We start from the raw sequence: 20834 nt of genomic DNA, 5'->3' as shown, positions 1-20834 counted from the left end.
TATGCTTTATGGTACATATTATCTATATAGTCAAATCAGTATCCTATTAATTGTTTATTTTGATGTACATTACTATAAAAATAATATTTCCTTCATTTTTCATCTTTTCAGCTAAAAATATAAGGTCTATATACTTTCATAACCAATGATGAATTATACGTTTGATATCTGTTACTTTTCATCATAGTCAAGTAGCCGTCACCATGGAGAGTGCTTGCTGTAAAAAAATATTTTATAATTCGATATCATTGTGTTAGCTCTATAAATTTCATTATTACAAAATAATTGTTCATATATAAAAGTCGTATTTTTTATTTTATATCATGATGTTACATTTTTTACTTCAATTTCTCTCAAAAGGAGAAATCTTTATTTTTTAACATATTGTTTAAAAAACATTCAGGTTTGTTTTTAGATAAATAACACATATTATTAAATACAGGTTAAATGTAGTTTTTTTATTATTTGAAATTCATTCTGTAAAATTTCTTGTTTTAAATAATTTTAAGGTTATGTTTAATAAAACATTATTTGTATTTTTATTTTTCAGAATGAATGGAGGAATGGAGCTCAAAACCCCTGGACATAACACAGTGCTACACAAAGCACCTAAAAACTATAAATTGCTGATAGACCCATTCCTAGTAAAAGGAGCAACAAAATTATACAGATATGATGGAGTTGTTCCTGGAGACCAAACATATCCAACAGTACAATGTAGGGATCCAAGATCTCAATTGTCTAGGATATGGAATAAGCTGGAACCTGCTGATTTACCAGTGCCCAGGTATAAAAAGAATTGATTACATGTACAACTTTGCAATAACAGTGCAATTCTCATTAGCATTGAGGTTACTTTGATATATGTTGTAAATGATATTCAATAATAATTTATTCTGAGATATTAATGGCATATTGCTGAACAAGAAATCCAGTTTAAAAATAATCTACTTTCTTTTTAATAACCACTAGTATTGATTGCAAATTGTTCCTTTTTTTGTATCTTTTCTAAGAATAAATACTTGTTTACCTTAACGTGAACATATTTGACTTATTAAAATATCGTAATAATACATAAAAGTTATCAAGAAATGTATAGGTTTCTTTTATATTTGGTTATAATCTCCTTTGTTTTTATTATACCATTAAAATTTCGCTGCCAACACTCAAATATGACAGGTGACAGATGGCGGGAAATTTGAATTGTTATTTATTTTTCAGATTCAAAATAGATAAAAACTATGTTGGCGTGCCACCACAACTGGAAATCACTATTGGAAATTTAAATGATAATATAGATAAAGCCTTTTTAGCAGAAATGATGACTAAAGTCGGTCCCTGTGAAGAACTAACTATATTTTACCATCCAGTTACAAATAGGCACTTGGGATTCGCCCGAATAGTATTTCAAGATGTTAAATATTCAAAAATATGTATTGAAAAATATAATGGCAAATCTGTTATGGGTCAGGTATGTATATTTAATATTTACTATTAAATCAGCTTCACACTGTATCTTGCACACAGCCAGGTAGGCAGAGAAAATCTCGTGTTATAAGACACTGTTTCCCACTTTCCGCCGAATTCAGGAGGCATTGCTTGTTGAGTGGCGGATCTCAACGCCGAGCTTTGGTTCGACACCAGAGCAAAGACACGAAAATATAAATTTAAATAGATATTTTTTTTCCTCAAGTGGTGATGGAACCCACAACCATTTGTTTTTGCAGCACACTTTGTGCTCTTGCACCACAACTGCCCTCAATGACTTTTTTTTAATTTACTATTAAATTGTTATGATTATTAATAAAGTAGAGTAAATGAAGTATTAGCAGCAATTTTGGCTTAATTTGCACTAAGTAGATGTATTCTAATATCTAATATGTTTGTGTCATCTGAAAGTATCAGTAAGTTATATACATTATATTACACTTAATACAATTTTTCAGGAAATTATATCTTATATGTAAAATAAAAAATAATTTTAACATTTCTTTATTAATGCAACATAATTCATTGGTAATTAGTCTTTATATTATAGTATTGAGGACATTGTAAATGTAATGCTTGTGGATTCAATCTTAACAAAGATAAACAAAATGCAAGAACATTGAGTGTTGCCACTGACCACGCAATTTACTTTGAAAATTGAGAATGAAGTTGTAAACTTAATGTCTTAACATATAGGTCCCCTCTGACAACCAAACTTTGTGGGTAAAAGCTTAAAGCTACTTCTTTTTACTAAAGTATTATACATATATAGGTGCTTGAAGTGTTTCATGATCCTTTTGGAAAGAGATGTCAAGAGATGTTTGAAGATAAGACGATGGAGAGAAAGCCACAGGTAGCAGCTTCAATTCCAAAATTACCTGGAGTCATTGAGGATGTAAGAGCTCCTAAATTGGACCCATCCCTCAGTAAGAGATTAGAAGACAGTAAATTAACAGAAAAGGTTAATTTGTTTTTTTTTTACTAATTTCTGTAATATGTGAGACTTAGGTATATTTTTTATATATTAAACTCGTTTTTATTTAATAAATAGAAAAAATATATTTAGCCATAAAAGGCTGGTCAAACTTATTTTTAAGCATTTTTCCTACCTTTGAATATTTTCTTCCTGAGTGTACAATGCACAAAGTTCAGAACACCCAACTTTAGGACGACCAAGATTCATTAAATTATTCAGTACTATACCTTGCATTACACCATAGTATTACCTGGTTTAAAATTTCAATTTATGTATGCATGATTTTAGGAACCATATAATCGATACAAGGATACGGAACACAGTGATAGTAACACACGGTGGTCTGATGAGGAAAGGGAGTATCGACACCGACACCGTAACCGTAGCGAACGGGACAGGGACCTAGATAGAGAGAGGGAGAGAGATAGAGATAGGGACAGAGATCGGGAGAGAGATAGAGATAGGTGAGCAAAAGGAATTTTGTTTTAATCAATTAAGATTTAACTGTGGCACAGATTGTTGAGATCGCCATTTTTAATATATTATCTGACACCAAATAATAAGCGGAAAGATATTTCTTATATTGTCAATATAGACAAATTGCAATACATTCAATACTTAGTTTAGTTTTATTTGAATGATTAGATAAATTGAAATGATCTATAACTATAAAGTGTCTTTTTTGCAAGCCGACATTGTAAAAGGAAATGTAAACGAAGGTAAATACAGTATGCTTAAGAAAATTTATTTGTATTCATTATAAGCCATCAAGTAATTTTACAAATTATTTTTTTGCAGTTTTATAACACATTTCATTTCTGTGTGTATAAATTACTAAAAATACATAGTTAATACTTTTATTATTACAATTCTGCATTTTTTTATTTAATCTATATATATAAAAGGACTTGTCCTCACTGACTGAGGTAAGACGCACGCACAGCCGTAACTGCTGATGGTAGAATTTGGACAGATGTTTACTTTCGTAATCTGGACATCCACTAAGAAGGGATTTTGAAAAATTTTCACCCTAAAGGGGTGAAATAGGGGTTCAAAGTTTGTATGGAAAAAAAATTAAATCAGCACCGAATTTTATAAAATTTGAAATTAAGATTTTTAAAAGTATTTAATTAAACACGTGTTTCATCGTTTTCTGGAATTCTCCCGCTAAGGGTGCATATAAGGGGTTGAAAGTTTGTATAGATGTTTTTTTAAATTGGCACCAATTTTCATAAAATTTGAAATTCAGACTCTTAGAAGTATTTAATTGAACATTTGTTTCATGGTTTTCTAGAATTGACTCCCTAAGGGTGCAAATGAGGGGTTGAAAGTTTGTATGGAAAATATTTAAATCGCCACCGATTTTTATAAAATTAGAAATTTAGACTCTTAAAAACATCTCATTGAACACATGTTTTATGGTTTATTAGAATTCACCCCCAAAATACGCAAGCGAAGCTGCGCGCGTCCGCTAGTTACTTATACAATAACAACATGGAATAACAAATATTTCAGTTAAAATTTAATATAATCTTAATAACATATTCTATTCTATATTTTTTCCCATTCCATTAACTCAACCTTTCAGTTACATATCAGACAAACTCGTTAGTATATATAATAGTGGCTCCGCTATGTAACAATTTGATAATCTATTATTTTCTAAAATGATAAATAATAAGTTTTTAATATAATAGGCATAGGGAGCGCTACAGTCGTGAATCTAGCGAGTCGTACGCGAGCGCGCACGTCGAGATGCCGTACGCGCCCGCACCCACGCCTTTACCCTACGACCCTTACTATCAATCTAAGTAAGTGTACAAGAAACTATTTCATTTAATTTTTTTAAGTTCAGAGTAAGCAGAGGGAACCTAGTGTAAAGACACTCCATATATCTATATAGTACATATGCAAATACATGCATTAATCTTATCTAATAATTAATCTCTGAGTAGTTACTCAGAGACCTCTGGACAATTACATAGTTATGTAATTGTCCAGAGGTAGTCATTGTATCATAATTATCATTATAGCAGCTACGGGTACGGGTACGGCAGTAGCGCGGGCCCCGTTTGGTGGGGCGACTGGCGGCAGCCACCGCACACGTCTCACCATCACCATGTAAGTTTATTAACTGACTTCTTTTTTTTGTAATTTTATCATTCATCAATTATAATCTGGAATAATGGTTAAATATGTTGCCTTTTTCATACGAAATATATTAATTTCTCGTTTTTCAAGTGTAGTAAACATTATTAATATCATATATTGTAAATATAACTTTATTATTGTTTCTGAAGCTTCACTGAAAGCTATTTTTTTTAGGATACTCTAGTATTTTTTACTTACACATTGTATAATTATGTTGTGTGACTAACTTTGTCCGGTGGACTTGTTTTGACAACTGCCCTACTTTTGCTTTTTGTCTATGCCTATAACTAACAAAATCATTCCTGCTTTCATCCACTTTCATTTTTTGTGTTCTAACCATAAAAAAAAACATGTTGTTAGAAAAAAAACAGATTTATTACCATACAGGAGAGTAACACCATTAACAAAAATATAAAAGCAACGAGATGCGAATATAAAAAACTGTGCGTGGGCTAGTTTTAAAATGCTGTTTGATATAAAGTCGGAGTCGTCAAGCGCGTGGAGCGGGCGCGAGCAGTCGCCCCGTGCGCCCCTCACGCCCGCTGCCGCTCCGGCCTCCGCGCCCGCCCCCGCCCCCGCAGCAGCCACCGCGCCCGCGCCCTCGCCCGCGCACTCATTCGCGCCCGCGTACAATGATAAGGTTCGACTGGGGTCTGGACTTGTTTTTATACAGTGTGGCCACACGCTTAGCACTATTTTAATGTATGAGGTCGTCGCCACTCTGTATATTTAGCGGTACATTTAAGTAGAGTTGAAAATTATAGATTATGATTGATTTGGTATATATTTTGTGTTTTGAAATGATGCAAATTATGGAATGTATTGTCGATTTATTTTTTAGATATTAGAAAATAATTATGTAAAATTAAACTTTGAATTTTAAATGTAGAGTATTGTTAATTATGTTATTGAGCATTGATCATATTTCTGCATGTCTTGTCCATCATATTTCATCCGCATTTCCGCATATCGTATCTTTGTCATTGTATTTACATACATACAGAATTTTACCCAAGGCATGTCTTATTATTATTGTGGTAGTAAATAAAGATTTTTACAATGTCTTTGTCCCATTGTGTTCATTTAATAAAAATTAAAGAAAAAAAAGTTATTTATTGTGCATGATTTAAGAATATATAGAAATTATGAGTGAAGAATATAAACTTGACTATTTAACATGAATTAAAATAATGTTACAGGAGGTGAAAAATAAAAGTGAGGAACCAGTTCCTCCTCAAGAAACACCTGTAGTCACAGAGCCTGAGGTTAAACCTCCTCCACCTGCAGAGGAACCTAAAAATGTTGATTTAGATACCAGGTATAATAAGTTTAATGTACGAAATATTTTTGTTCATATGAATTATTGTACCGTATAACATAATAGTAAATTAATGTCGCTGTAAATAATTTTGTAAAGAGTAAACAAACTAAATATATTCGACTTAATTTTTATAATTTTTTGTTACTTCTATTCTGGATTTGGTCAGGTGGTCCATGTCCATACCAGATTACTCTGGGATAGGCATGGACCCCTTTGCTACGCTAGATTATAGATATAGCCCACTTACGGTAAAAAGTGCCGTGGCGACTTTCTCAGATAACCTACATTTTAGAGTAGAGAAAATATTGTTTTCTTCGATAATTTTCGACATAGCCTCATGGCGTTGCGGCACAGTGTCTGGATGTTACCGTGAAATAAGAAGTAAGATAAATAGTTAAATATTTTAATTTCATCGCCCTAGTTAAATGGGTGTGGGGTTCCGCTACTTAACACGCAATTTCTTTATATAGCCCGGCGATTCGTGGAGAACGAAGTTTTTTAAAGTAACCAATATTTCCTTCTCTAAACAGAATCGCAATGCTCCTGAAGGGTGCAAGTGGCGGTGGAGGCCTGGCGCCCCCTTTTCTATCGCTGGGCATGTCCTCTGAAGAGGAGGACGATGATCGCCTCCCCGCCAAGATACCTGACCTGGATACGCATAATCCACCTTCAGATGATGATGGTTTGTTGTTTTTGTATTAATATACTCTAATATTATAGTCAATTTATCGAGCATAGCTAAAAGCTATATTACATCAAGTTAATAGTTTCGTGACGTCACCCTTCTTAGTGTCACCTGTGTGACAACTACTGGTACTGAGTAACGGTCAAAAATCTTGAAATTTGTTTGACGTAACTTATGGATAGCTCATAAGTGGAGAAAAGCACTCTTCTCTAAATAGAATCTAAGACACTTCTTAGCATTAGATTTTCTCTGTTTATTCTGCTTATTAAGTGGCTATAAAACTATACTCTATGGATTTTTGTTGTATTTGTTTATAAAGTTTTAAACAGTTTCAGGCAGTGATGACCGGGAAAGTATAATATCTTTTGAACAAAAGAATGAAGTAAACCCGGAACCGCTGTCTACAACTCCTTCTCCATACTTGAACAGAGAGTTTTATCTCGAATGTCTTAAAGTTACCATCGAAAAGGTACTTTCTTAAAAATATTCCTTTTAAAAATTAACCTATAATTTTAAAATTTCATCACACTGAGGATGATAATTTTTTTAGATAATGGGCTATTTTCCACAGGCGCGGGTTCGATCCTACGTTAAAATTCTTAAACGCTTTTTAAAAATATTTGATTTTTATAGGAAAAGTATAAAAAATAAACTTAAATATTATTTTTAAAATTGATATGTATTTGGATGTATATTTTTCTTAATTTAATAAAAAATAAAAACAAGCAATATTATAACAATTGCATATATTTTTATAGAAAGCAAAAGATGAAGAACGTAAAAGGTTCCCGCAAATAGATAAAATCGGATCAGATATATCATCATCAGAAGATGAGCTACTAACAGGGGAGGAGCCGAGACGATCACCCGCTGCACCCCCTGACAAAGATCAAGATAACTTGGATGATGATCAGGTCAGTTGTTTGTTAGTTATATATAAATATATTGCATATAGCAAGCTACGTAGGAGCTAAATGCAACAGAACACGAACTACTAAGATGATTGTAATAAATTAAAGCAAAAAAAAAGAAAGACATAACTATAGTTAACTATTATTGCCACTAATTAAATGCACAAAATTTATAACAATTATAGATATATAAATTTTAGGACTAACATTTGAATATATTTTCAAATTGGGGAAATTGGGACCTGGATGGCACTACCTCCATGGCGGAAGACATGACCGCATTTCTATGTTTTATACTCACATACAAATTTGTTCCATTGCCTTTCGTTATTGCTACCGTCGCTTTCCGGATCTTTAACCAATTTTTATAATGTGATTAATTGATTATTATTTTTTTTAAACTATTTTATACAATGGCAGATGTCACTATCATCGTTATCATCCACGGAGGCAAAGATTGAAGAGCAAGTGCCGGCGGAAGCCTACTACTACCCGCCCGCGCCGCACACGCATTATTATCAACCTGTGTGGCCTACGACTGGTAATAATTTAAAAAATATATAATATATATAAAAGAGAGAGAGAGAGAGAGATCTTAAAACTCAATAATATTCTATTTTAGTGGGTTATCTTGCGTTCAGACTTTAGGAAAAGAATGGATCGTTTATTTTGGAAGCGGCATCTCTTGTGATAGAAGAGAAAGATATTAAAATTACAAGGCGAGGAACTTAGTGTTACGATATACTTAGTGATACGATATTACGACACTCTAAATTTCCATCCAACTAATTCCGCCTTCTACCTACTCTGCTATATGTGTATTATAGCATGAAGCTAAATAAAAAAAAAAGATATTTAATTACATCTTAAAATTACTACTTATTTATATACTTACAGCGTATCCAACACCGGCAGCTGCTCCATACCCCGGCGTGGACATGTCTCTAGCGTACGGCGGTACGTTTGCCCCACCTCCCATAATGCCTCACCACTATCCCACTCACGTCGACACTCAGGCCACGCCCCAGGTAAGAATATTTAATTATGATAACGATCATACCACACTGCTTCTAGTGCACTAACTTTAAGTTAGGGTCCTGCCGCTTTATGTACACTACTGTTTATTTAGTGGTAGTACAAAAAAGTGATAGAAATGTTGTGATATAATTGCCGCTTTTTTTTCTAATTATAAAACAACTTGTTATTTTTTCTTTTATTTGAGGAAAGAGTTCGTTTGAAATTGTAATGTTAGGAAAAATTCTATCAAGTATTACCTTACTTTACTATTATCGTTAAGAGAAAATATTAAAAGTATTAAAACGTAGCCATATCTTATATTTTTATCATAATAAAAAAAAATATTTTTTCCACATGTAATCGATTTTATTTTATTTCAGGAATTAGACAACCCCTACTATCCCACAATTAACAGCGTAATAGAACGTGTTACGACGGAATTAAAACAAATTCTAAAGAAGGACTTTAACAAAAAAATGATAGAAAGCACTGCCTTTAAAAACTTTGAGGTATGGTGGGACGAGCAAAGTCGGAAGACACGCACTATCAAGCCTCAGAAAGAAGATGGTGGACAGCCATTGCAGGTAATTTACTATACATTTCGTTATATGAGGTTATAAATGACGTCACACATTATGGTGAGTAGAGGGGGTTGACAAAAAGTGATATTGAGTGATAAGAGGTGGGGAAGGGTTAATTTCGTGACATTTACTAATATAATATGTCAACATAATTTCGGAAATGTTGTTTTAATTTAATAATTTCTAGGGCATAAAGATACAAAATACGTGACATCACACTAGTTAATGTTAATTGTATTTATCACTGAAAAAAACATTCATAAACGCGCGAGCGCACTTTTATGGATACAGAAACAAATGTTTTAGTCTTTTTTCCCTGTTTGAAGTACTTGGTACTTTAAATATAGCTAGTGTATAAGATTTCTTGTTCTGAAATTGATCGATGATTTTTTGGAGGTAAGCGTTAATAACCATAACTCAGTTTCCAATTAAAGTAGAATTCCATAGCCCACTATCAAAGTCTAATATTATGTATAATTTATATTAGTTCCTATAAAGATTTTCTATTTTTTAAATATTCTTATTGCAGGATATTTCAAATAAAAAGGAAGAGGCAGTGGACTCTATAAAATCCATCATGGAATCTCGGGAGTTGGGTCTAGATCTAGGCGGTTACAGTGTAGGCATTGGCCTAGGACTACGAGCCGCGATACCTAAAATGCCCAGCTTTAGGAAAAAGCGGAAAATACCGTCACCTGTTGTCATGGACGAGGATTCGTCTAAAAGGCTTAGTGATCAGGTATTTATATAATGATTTTTTTTTTAATCCCACATATAGACAGAAAAACTCTGGGAGGAGACCTAGTGTTAAAATACTTCATTCTCATTAAGACCGTTCCGTTTCCTATTTTCCCCTGAATTCTGGAGGAATTCAAGCCGCACTTTGATTCGTTACCAGAACGAAGAATGTTTAATTTCCTCAATTGAGAATCGAACCCACAACCGCGTTTACGCAAGTAATACACAAAAAATACAAATAATATATAAATGTAACACCATTCACCATAGTTTACTATAAATGTAACAGGTTACGAAAAATTGATAGCCTGATCAAGAAAAGAGTTATACTACATTATTTAAGCAAAAAATATTTTTTTTTCTAGGAGGAAATCGTACAGAATTCAGATGAAGAAAAAGAAGTGCCTACTAGTCCAAGGAATAGAACTACTGGTTCGTACTTATCTACGGGCAGACGGAGACAGTCCAGCAGTTCCTCTAGGTTAATTAATACATTCACATTTTTTATCGTAAAATCTAATGTTTTATATAAACATTTTTATTGTAAATTGTCGTATAAAATAGCTCATTCGTGAGGCTTTGGGGCATTGCCAACATGTACGATAGCTGAGGGTTCATTATTTGTCCGATAGTAGATTGTCAGAAACTTAATTTTCTTTTAATTTAAACCTTTCCCCAGGTCGTCATCGTCGTCCTCGTCGCGGTCGTCCTGGTCAGGCTCGGAGCGCTCCGCGCGTAAAGGCGCAGCCCCTCGCATATACTCCGATACTGACGACTCGGAACTTGATGAAGCTGAGGTACGATGTTTTCTTATTAACAGCATATACTTTTATTAAATTAGCGAATCAATTTTACATTTTTAAATATAAATTATTATAAAAAAAAGATACATTTAAAAATAAAAAAAAACCACTCTTCCGAGGGCGGGACAAGGGCCATTGGTGGCTAGGGCTCCAGAGAGAGGAACCGCCGCACAATACGTGCCGTCTCAAGTAATACTGCCTTCTGTATCCGGTTCTTGATCCAACAGCTAAGCGATAGCCTCTTAAGGTGTTGGTCGAGGCTTTTCGCTATTAAACCGTTAACCGAAACCACTATCGGCACAATGATAGTTGCATTGACATCCCACATGGCGGTAATCTCATGGGCTAGGTCCAAATATTTAGGTTGTTTTTCTTTTTCGGCCTTCACGAGATTTTCATCATGTGGGATAGTAACGTCAACAATCACTGCGCGGCGCGCCACTCGGTCTACTAGTACTATATCAGGTCTATTGGCAACAATATACCTGTCAGTAATAATAGACCGATCCCAGTAGAGCAAAGCACAGCTATTTTCAAGAACTGACATGGGATTGTACCTGTAGTAAGGCACCTCCAATTCTACAAGGCCATACTGAAGAGCAAGTTGCTGGTGTATTATCTTGGCTACTTGATTGTGTCTATGCAAATACTCACCATTAGCAAGATGAGAACAACCAGAGACAATATGTCTGAGGGACTCCCCAGGTCGATGACATGCCCGGCAGATGTCGATAGTGCCATCTTTCATAATATGTCTCTGGTAGTTCCGTGTCTTGATAACTTCATCCATAATTGCACAGACAAAACCTTCAGTTTCTCCGAAAAGATCCCCGAACTGTAACCAAGATAATGATGAAGCAGTATCCACGTCCTGGCCCACTAGGGCTCTATGGAATCTACCATGCAGCTCCTTGCTCTTCCATACAGCCAAGCGATCAGAAGTAGTAAATACTACAGGCCGACGCCAGTTCTCTTTGCCCAAGGAAAGAGGAGTAAGGCCTTTGTCAACTGTTACCACATCCTTGTGCATATCCATGTCAATCTTGAGAAAATATTCTCTAAGACTGCATACCTCGTGGTTATGGAGGTTCTTGACATTCAAAAAGCCACGACCTCCACACTTACGCGGGATATACAGCCTCATTACAGACGAACGCGGATGGTGCATTCGGTATGTCGTTAACAATTTACGTATTTGGCGATCTACGGAGTCTAACTCAGTCTGCGTCCATCTTACAATGCCAAAAGTATAGGCTAAAAGCGGCATAACCCAACCGTTGAAAGCACGCACCTTGTTGCCACCAGATAAAAGGCTGCCAAGCACTTTTTTCAGGCGACTAAGGAAACGCTCCTTCACCAGTTGCTTTATGCTCCGCTCATCAATACCCAATGCTTCAGACATTCCAAGATATTTATAAGTCTCACCTTCACCAAGAGTTCTGAAGGAAACAGAATCTGAAATGCAAATATTATCAGATCTTATCACACTCCCTACACGCATGCTAGCACATTTATCGACGCCAAATTCCATTCTTATATCACTACTAAAAGTTTGAGTTACCTTTAGTAGCCACATAAGATCAGAACGTTTTGACGCAAATAATTTCAGATCATCCATGTACAGCAAGTGAGATATGACCTTACCCCCCCGGCGAAGACGAAAGCCTAAACCTGAATCCTCTAACATAGTGCTATTATTGTTTATTGTTACTAAAGTATATTTTAAGAAATCACGAAAAACTTATTTTTGTTTTATCGTGTATATTTACAATTTTTGTCGGGCAAGAACTTTATGATAATTTTAATGTGAATATTATGCGCGCGAGTTGACTTGTTGACTTGAGTTGACCTGTGTTCACAACCTTTATAAGTATTTGCTATATGTGTGTTTGTAATGTATGTAATGTATAATTTAGATTATTTTTTTGTTGTAGTTCAAGGTTGTGTCAAACAAAGAGAGGCTAAGACGAGTGTACTCTTCATCGTCAGATAGTGAAGAGGAACACAGGAGAAGAGGTAATTACATCTTTTATGAGGCTTTCGCGGCGCAACAACATAACGTCTAATTGTAATCACGTTAGTTGTGTATTCGATCCCGTTCCAGGAAGTAAATTATTTTCATTTCCCTTGCTCTGATAGGCACACTGGGTGTAGTTGTAGTATAGTTGTGTATAGGGTAGTATAGTTTTGGCACTCGAAAATTGGAGAAAAAGTCAGAGTATGTGACAATCAGTGTCTTATACTAGGTTTATATCTGATAAAGATGAAGCTTTGTTAACAATTAATTTCTTGATTTCCCATACAGAAACAACGCCAATACCACCGGTGGAGGCGTCTGACGATCGACTCGGTTCCCCTATTCTATCCCCAGAAGAAGAGCCTAGAGATCTGCTATTAGATCGGGTTTACTCCGACTCCGAAGAAGAAAGGGAATACCAGGTTATTATTTACTAACTAGTTTTCACTTGCGGCTTGGTTTCTGGCTTCGATAAAATTGGAACAAGTAAAACTAATGTATTCAATAGAATTGGAATGAGTAAGACTTGTGTATGTATACACATGATGTATTCTATATATCTCTTGATTGAGGAAATTTTGATCGTAGGAAGTGGGTTGTATCGATACGATTAACCTTGGAGCATTATCAATTTCCAATTAGAACCAGTACTTACTGAGATCCGAGTATATGAGGATAGTCGCTGCACAGGAGCGCAAGCGTGCCACTATAAAAGCGACGGTTTTAAGTTCGATTCCCACTCGAAGAAATGTAATGCTAAATATTTTCATTACCTCGCCCTGGTAACAAGGCAAAACGTGGCGTTGAGTTCCGTAACTCGACACTCAGAATTCACAGAAATGGAAGAGAAATGTCGACGGTAGAAGGATAACTGATAAAATTTGTATAGATATAATAAAAATGGTTGTCGTTATTGCATAATATATATTCTTAATTTTTATAATATGTTTTTAGGAGAGAAGGAGAAGAAATACAGAATATATGGAGCAAATTGAAAGAGAATTCCTAGAAGAGCAAAAACTTCAAATGGAAGTAGATACTGGGCAGCTTTCAGACAAACCTCCCAATGAAAGGTATTTTAGTTATTTAATAAAATACAGTAGAGTCTTTGAAAGTCCATTGAAAGATTGACAGTATTGTTATTAATGTAACAGAACTCAATATTAATTAATATCTTTTCGGTTGTACAAATTGTAATCATTATTTAAAAATCTTGCCTCAGATCTGTTTCTTATACTTATATACGGAGAGATATATTCGGGATTCGTGCCAGATATTGGTCGTTTCGATTATATCGAAGTGTCGGATTAGGAAATTATTCGTATATTAAAAAAAAACATTAAAATAGTATAAATATGTTCGTCATACTGATATTTTAGTGTATCTGAGCCTAAACAAGAAGAACCAAGAAGTAGTCCAGTCAAGAATCATCTCAAATCACCAGAAAAGAGTAAAACTGAGGCTGACATTGAAGATGGCGAAATTACTTCAGAAGAAGAGCCTTTGGAAACCAGACGGAAAAAAGAGAGGAGACAAAAGAAGAAACAGGAAAAGAGGCAAAGGGTTGTGTCAGTCAGTGACCACAGTTACACAGAGTCAGCAGTCAGCGTTAATGGAGTTAAAGAGGTTTGTTGTGTTTTATAAATTATTCGAGTTTTAGAATTCCATAGTCGAATGGTAAATCAGTAATCTTTAAAAATTCATGTATGTCTGTCTTTCTCTCTGTCTTTCTTTCTATCTGGCGGTATGTTTGTCTAACCGTATGTGATAGAGATTTTTGTATTATTGTATATCATTAAAATTTATATTAAAATGTATGAATTTATTATCTATTTATAATTAAATAATTTGAAATGAATCAAAAATATGTTCTATTCATTTTTTATGAATCAAACTAAAATTTAGTACTAAAATTAATTTGTTAGTGGAAAGTATTATATACAATGAAAACAGTATTGTAATCTATTTAGTATAACAAATATTTGATATGGTATAATGAGACAGTGTCTGTAAACTGTAAATACAATTATAATCTCGGGGGCTAATGTTTATATTTAAAATACTTTTATTTGCTCTTTCTGAAAAGACAAACATACTGAAAAAACAGCATAGCTGCATTTTCTGCATTGTAGCTTCATGATGTATGCTGTATATAGGAAGGTGAGAGTGGCAAGAGGAAGCAACCAAAAAAAAAAAAAAAAGAGAAGAGCACAGAGTAAGGAGATGAAAATAATTCGTCCAAATGTCGTCGTCGCGTTTTCAGTCAGCCATCATTAGCATCTTTTTAAATCGTCATCATCTTAAATAATCTTTTAATAAGTATATATTTTCTTACCAGAACGTCAGTAGCGCGCTATCAGAGACATCGTCCCCGCAGTCGCAGGCGTCGCAAGCGTCACAGGCGTCGCAAGTCGCGCTCGACCACTCGTACTGCAGGCCGCCTCCCAAAGATGCGCCGAGAGCGAATCATTTGCAACACGATCATGGTATATACATTTTTTAACTTTTAAAGGATAGGAATACATTATATATGTATATTTTTTTAGAAAACTTGCTAATATTTTATCTTAGCGAGTGTCAAACGCGCGCCATTAATATTTTATTGTTTTATGATTTTTGACGTTTAATATGAAATATTACTACTTAAAACAAATTCTATTAAAATTTATAAAGTAAGAGATTTCTTTATATGTATATTGTAATGATAACAAATATCTTAAAACTATTACAACATTTTTTATTTCCAAAAATATATGCTTTCCAGATATCCCTTACAGAGTTGTGAGGTGATGTGTGAGTTTTTTTAGGGATTTTACTCGTACACCGAGCTTAGTCAAAGAAAAACCGTATCGTATGTAGAATAATTATCTCCACGAGATGTCATTCCAGCAATGGCACCTGGTGCTGAATTACTTAGACAAAATGTATATCACCTAAATTAAAATGCTATTTTCAGCTTTATGGTATAAGAATATACCATTATTTATACAATGAACAAAATAATCAATATCACAATGAAAAATTAAAGCTACAACGAAAAGAAAACGTTCAAAAAATTTGAACCGTCTCAGGTTTCCTAGAGGTGCGGCTTTACAGGGTGTAATTCAAATGAGGCTAGGTTGAAATTTTCATGTTTTCTAAAAAAAAGTTAATATTATGAATTGAATGTATTTTATATTTTATGATACCGCTTAATATGAATTTAAATTTTTATCATAGGTTACACGTGGATGGCGGAACCAGAACTTGAGTCGACGCGGATTGAGCCTGAGGAAGTTAAACCGCAGAAAGAGAACACGAAAAGACCATACAAAAGGAAACATGAAAGTAAAAAATTGGCTGAGATACAGAATAAGTATGTTAATTGTTACTTAGTTACATAATAACTTTATTGATATTATAAATGAATATAGGCTAAAAAGGTATAGAGAAAAAAATGTATAAGTCTTAAGTTATTTTATACTAATCTAGGAGATCGAGATTTAAACTTGATTTTTTTTTTACGAACAAACACTGATAAAGTAAATTTGAACAAATTATGGTCCTTCGAGACATCTAAATAGAAATAATAATGACTTATTAATAAATCTATATTCGCAGATTACACTCACGGCTGAGCGACTCGCCATTAGAATATACAAGTAACGCTATGTTCCCACCACGAGACATAATGGCGGAAATGCAAATTATGTATTCTTTCCTAACCCGCGGTATCGATCGAGAGGACGTAGAGTATTTGAGACGAGCCTATGATGCATTACTAGCTGAGGATGCACAAGGATATTGGTTGAATGACACGCATTGGGTGGATCATCCACCAACTGATCTCACTTATTCACCGCCAAGGAAAAAGTCCAAGCGTCATGGCAATATATATGAGGATTTACAGGTTGGATTTTTAGTTTCACATATATATTAGGATAGGCAGGGGGAACCTACCTTAACCTTAAGTGGATTGTCTGGTTACTAGGCTCCCTCTGTTACTAGTTACTTTACTTTCCACCATATTTTCGAGACATTGGGTGGTGAGTGTGTACAAATTTATTATTTCAGAATATAGATTAGAATGTAGGCGGAATTGTATAGTACTTAAAATCATTAAAATCATAAATAATTATAAGTATATACATATACAGGGTCACTCGAGCGGCTCAGCGCGCACAGAGGGCTACTACAAGATGGACGCGCGCATCAAGGCCAAGTACAAGTACCACCACGGGCGCGCGGCCGCGCTTCCTGCGCCCCCCGACGACAAGAAGGCCTCGAAGATGCAACTGCTGTCTCGAGAGGCGCGCTCCAACCAGCGGCGACTGCTCACGGCCTTCGGTAACTTATAACTGTTGTTTCATTCTTTTATTTGTTTATAAAGAAAGAGGCGCAAGGGCCACGCTAATGCGCGTGACTGTAAACTCGACAAAACCCTACCTGTTCGATTCAGGATATGAAATATTTAATATTTTTATTTCTTAGCTGGTGTCGCGGTAAACCAGCGGCGTTGAGTTCTGCAACTGAACAATGCCCGCAGAATTCGGTAGAAAGTGGGAGTAACTTAAAACGCAACTTCATAACGTACAAGATAGGTCACCTATATTATTCTAATGGGGTTTTTTTGTATAATAACAATTTATTTTCAGGAACGGACACGGATTCTGATCTGCTTAAGTTCAATCAACTTAAATTTAGAAAGAAACAACTCAAATTCGCCAAATCGGGCATTCACGACTGGGGTCTGTTCGCACAGGTAACAATTCTGAATATTTTATATACAGGGTATATATATATATATATATATGAATATTTTCTTTTAATTATACATGAATTTCAAGAAGTGCTGAAATCTTGTTACATTCATTTAAAATGTTTCTTGTTTGTTTTAAATGCAGAAGTCTGTTGTCAATGGGTCGGGGCCTCAATGAAGTTGATTTTACCGTTTTTTTTTTAATTCTAATTTTAGAGACAAACACTTCAGAAATCCTAACTTCGGCGGGGCTACTACTCCTTGACCGTACTGTACTTTCTGAATAGAAATAAATGGTGTTGGTGCTGCATTTATATATTTCGTCATACACTTTAGATAAATTACTTATGTAAAGACCTCTTAAGTAAAAATAAACATCAACAGGAGCCGATAGCTGCTGACGAGATGGTGATAGAGTACGTGGGTCAGATGGTGCGCCCCATAGTGGCTGACGTGCGCGAGGCGCACTACGAGGCGACCGGCATCGGCAGCTCCTACCTGTTCCGCATCGACCTGGACACCATCATAGACGCCACCAAGTGCGGGAACCTCGCGAGGTTCATCAACCACAGTTGTAATGTGAGTGTATTATATGGAACCGAAAAATTAGAGAAAAATGGGGAATTGAATGTCTTAACAAATAAATACAACGTGAAGAATAAAAGACTTAATAATTTGCTAAACATGTATAAAAAATTCAACAAGTTAAAATATAAATCTTTATCAAACAGAAAGCTTAATCCTATGTTTATTTCCCTTTTCCAGCCCAACTGTTACGCGAAGATTATAACAATAGAATCACAAAAGAAAATAGTAATATATTCCAAGCAACCTATCGGCGTGGACGAGGAGATCACGTACGACTACAAATTCCCTCTCGAGGACGAGAAGATCCCTTGTCTGTGCGGAGCGCCACAATGCCGCGGGTACCTCAACTAGGCCCTTAGGCAGCATTGAGGTTCTATTTGACTTCAATTCTCTTATGTTTATAATTCTTCTGTATGTGTGTTTGTCACCCTATTTCCTCCTAAACAACTGGACCGATTTGGATAAAATAAAAAATTATGTGTATATTTTCAATAGCTTTTTCGATGGTTTGAAAATTTAACTAGGCCCGGAGGTGGCATTGCACTGTGTACTGTAATAGATCAATTATAAGAAACCATATTTAAAAAAAAAAAAATTTCTTTTCTAACTGCGGAATAACAGTTTAAAAATGTAAAAATTATAAGAAACCATGTACTTCATGTTTATGGTGACGCTTTTTTCCGGTCAAAACAATGTCTGTCAGGCCAACTAGTATATTTATATATATTATTGTCAATCAAATTGTAAATAAAATTATTTTAAGCCCCGAGAAGTAGCATTTTTGTTCTTTAGTTAAATTTTCAATAATGTAATGCGAGTTGGGAACAAAGTCTTTACACTAGGTTCCCTCTGTCTACCCTGCAATAATGAAATTATTAGTTTTTTTTCCTGTAATTGTCAGGTGAAATTGCTTTTGCTTAATAAGCATTATAAGCTTGACGTTTTTTCGTTTGTTATTTTATAGGGGTTTAATTTACTTCACAATAAATAAAAATAAGCGCTGTTAAATGAAATTTGTGTAAATATGCATTCAGTTTGCAAGTGTGAAAAGTATTTAGGCTTAACGTATATAAGTGTGGAAATGGTCTGAACATCTCTCTTAATTCTAATATATTAAATGAAAAATGGAACCTATTTTTTCGAATAGTTTTTGTGTAACAAACTTGTTTTAAAATATTTTTTATTGTATAATAAAGTATATAAAAATCTATGTTATGTCAAAATATTTGATTTAATTAAATAATCTCAACAGTAAGATTTTGCTAGAAACTAATATGAACATGTAAATTTTCTTAAAATATAGAAATGGTCATAATATTATTGTATAAATCTAATATATTGTGTTGCATGGTAGGCCGTAGCGGCGGAACGGCACAAACATGCGAGGCGTTTACATCCACCAGTCAACACGTACTGTCTTAAATCAGCGGTGCATGTGTAACGGAGTGTCAAATTCTAATTATTCTTTATCCAAATAGACTATTATAAGCACTTTTGAATCGTCAAATGAACATATAAACAAAAAGCCACCGGTTCGGAAGGCAGTTCTGCTGAGAAGAGCCGGCAAGAAACTCAACAGTTGCTCTTTTCAAAGTCAATGGTATAGTTTAATTATTACATTAGCTCTCAGCTATCCTTCATGACATTCAATAGATATTAATTCCATACATATTTATCCCCTAGATCTTCTAGAGTCTTAACTCTAGGGTTCCCTCTGCCTGCCCTGCTTTGCGGGATACAAAAAAAAGTCATTATGCAACTCTTCCATTTCGGTTTGACGATGACACAATCTTGTAGTACGTCACGTTCGTACTTGAGCTATTTTTTCTCCTATATGTATTTTAATGTGTGTTAAAAATGAAAATCGATGTATCTTCTGTCGAAATATAAAAAAATATGCTAAAAAATAATATATTAATATTCTATATTATGATTTTTTACTGCTGAAAGTCCAACGTGGACGAAATATGACTTTATAAGAGCAGGTAAAGTAAGGTAAATTATACCAACCTTAATATGTAAATTTTTATAATAATTGAATATAAAACTAATTTCCAATAGCGCAAATAGCCGAATACGGGCCTGGTTCATTTTTATAAACGACTGCCTCATAATGAAATAGTGTACAAACTAAGATCGTGGAGTTATTTTCAATGTAAACGTAAATCCGCGCTGTTTGTGATTAAAAAAAATGAATTTACAAGTCTTCTTGTATAATACTTGTATTGACTGATTTTATGATATGGTTCGTTAGACGTAAGTCATGATTTACACGTATATATAAGTTCGTGGTGTACATTGTGTTTGTTTGTAAATGGATCTCTGCTGCTTGTCAGATTATATAATATAGTACAGTGTTCAGAGTACATGTCTCGCGGGTTGAGTGTTATCCTCTCAATGTATAATATCCTAGGTACGTTTATATTAAGATTGAAAGAAATTCATCATAATTATAAATCCTACGCTGGCTTATAAGTCCTTCCAAAATGCACTTTTTACTACAATGTAAAATGTATAAGAATGTAAATAAAAGACTTCAATTTATACGATTTTTTTATTGAATACCAAACAATCTTCAGGATAATTAAGACCTGTCACAGTTAAATTTAAAAAATCAAATCACCTTCATGGTGTATCCCGCATACCGCATACTGCAGGGTAGGAACCTAGTGTTAAGACATTACACATGAACAAACATTCCCTCGAGTGGAGATCGAAACTACAACCGTCGCGTTACAGTCACACCCTTATGCCCCTGCGGCACGACGATTTCTACGCTTGTGATAGTTTGTTTGTCATTATCTAGTTAATATAAAAATA

At 34.4% G+C, this 20834-nt stretch overlaps 1 protein-coding gene across 11 annotated transcripts; it reads left to right on the top strand.

Annotated features, from left to right (window-relative positions):
* The first annotated feature begins 49 nt into the window (after nt 1–49).
* Nucleotides 50–20558, top strand: Set1 (SET domain containing 1). 11 transcript variants are annotated; one of them, XM_085198401.1, is made up of 30 exons: nt 50–124; nt 551–787; nt 1222–1471; nt 2261–2449; nt 2753–2928; nt 3154–3183; nt 4162–4275; nt 4501–4585; nt 5097–5255; nt 5815–5933; nt 6467–6618; nt 6951–7090; nt 7380–7535; nt 7953–8073; nt 8430–8560; nt 8930–9133; nt 9660–9869; nt 10234–10349; nt 10548–10665; nt 12606–12687; nt 12977–13110; nt 13643–13761; nt 14068–14314; nt 15027–15174; nt 15908–16043; nt 16289–16577; nt 16825–17014; nt 17323–17429; nt 17811–18005; nt 18192–20558. In XM_085198401.1, the coding sequence occupies exons 1-30, from the start codon at nt 63–65 to the stop codon at nt 18363–18365; spliced, it is 4590 nt and encodes a 1529-aa protein (XP_085054527.1). In that variant the 5' UTR covers nt 50–62; the 3' UTR covers nt 18366–20558. The 11 variants fall into 11 exon arrangements, with proteins under 11 accessions (XP_085054527.1, XP_085054518.1, XP_085054542.1 ...); XM_085198392.1 differs by having other exon boundaries at nt 4498–4585; XM_085198428.1 differs by having other exon boundaries at nt 81–219; nt 4498–4585.
* Nucleotides 20559–20834: the final 276 nt, after the last annotated feature.

Source organism: Heliconius melpomene, chromosome 2 (assembly GCF_056956725.1).
Source record: "Heliconius melpomene rosina isolate 202511_hmr_F chromosome 2, ASM5695672v1, whole genome shotgun sequence".
Lineage (NCBI taxonomy): Eukaryota > Metazoa > Arthropoda > Insecta > Lepidoptera > Nymphalidae > Heliconius > Heliconius melpomene.
The sequence above is the reverse complement of the archived record's forward strand: the minus strand, read 5'-3'. Positions and strand labels throughout refer to the sequence as shown.

What these genes read in the sequence shown, in the direction of transcription:
- Set1 (XM_085198392.1), top strand. Translation starts at nt 63, where the DNA reads ATGTACATTACTATAAAAATAATATTTCCTTCATTTTTCATCTTTTCA. An exon ending in ATAACTTGGATGATGATCAG is followed by an intron (nt 7,536 to 7,952) that starts GTCAGTTGTTTG and finishes ATACAATGGCAG; the next exon opens with ATGTCACTATCATCGTTATC. An exon ending in GACAAACCTCCCAATGAAAG is followed by an intron (nt 13,762 to 14,067) that starts GTATTTTAGTTA and finishes CTGATATTTTAG; the next exon opens with TGTATCTGAGCCTAAACAAG.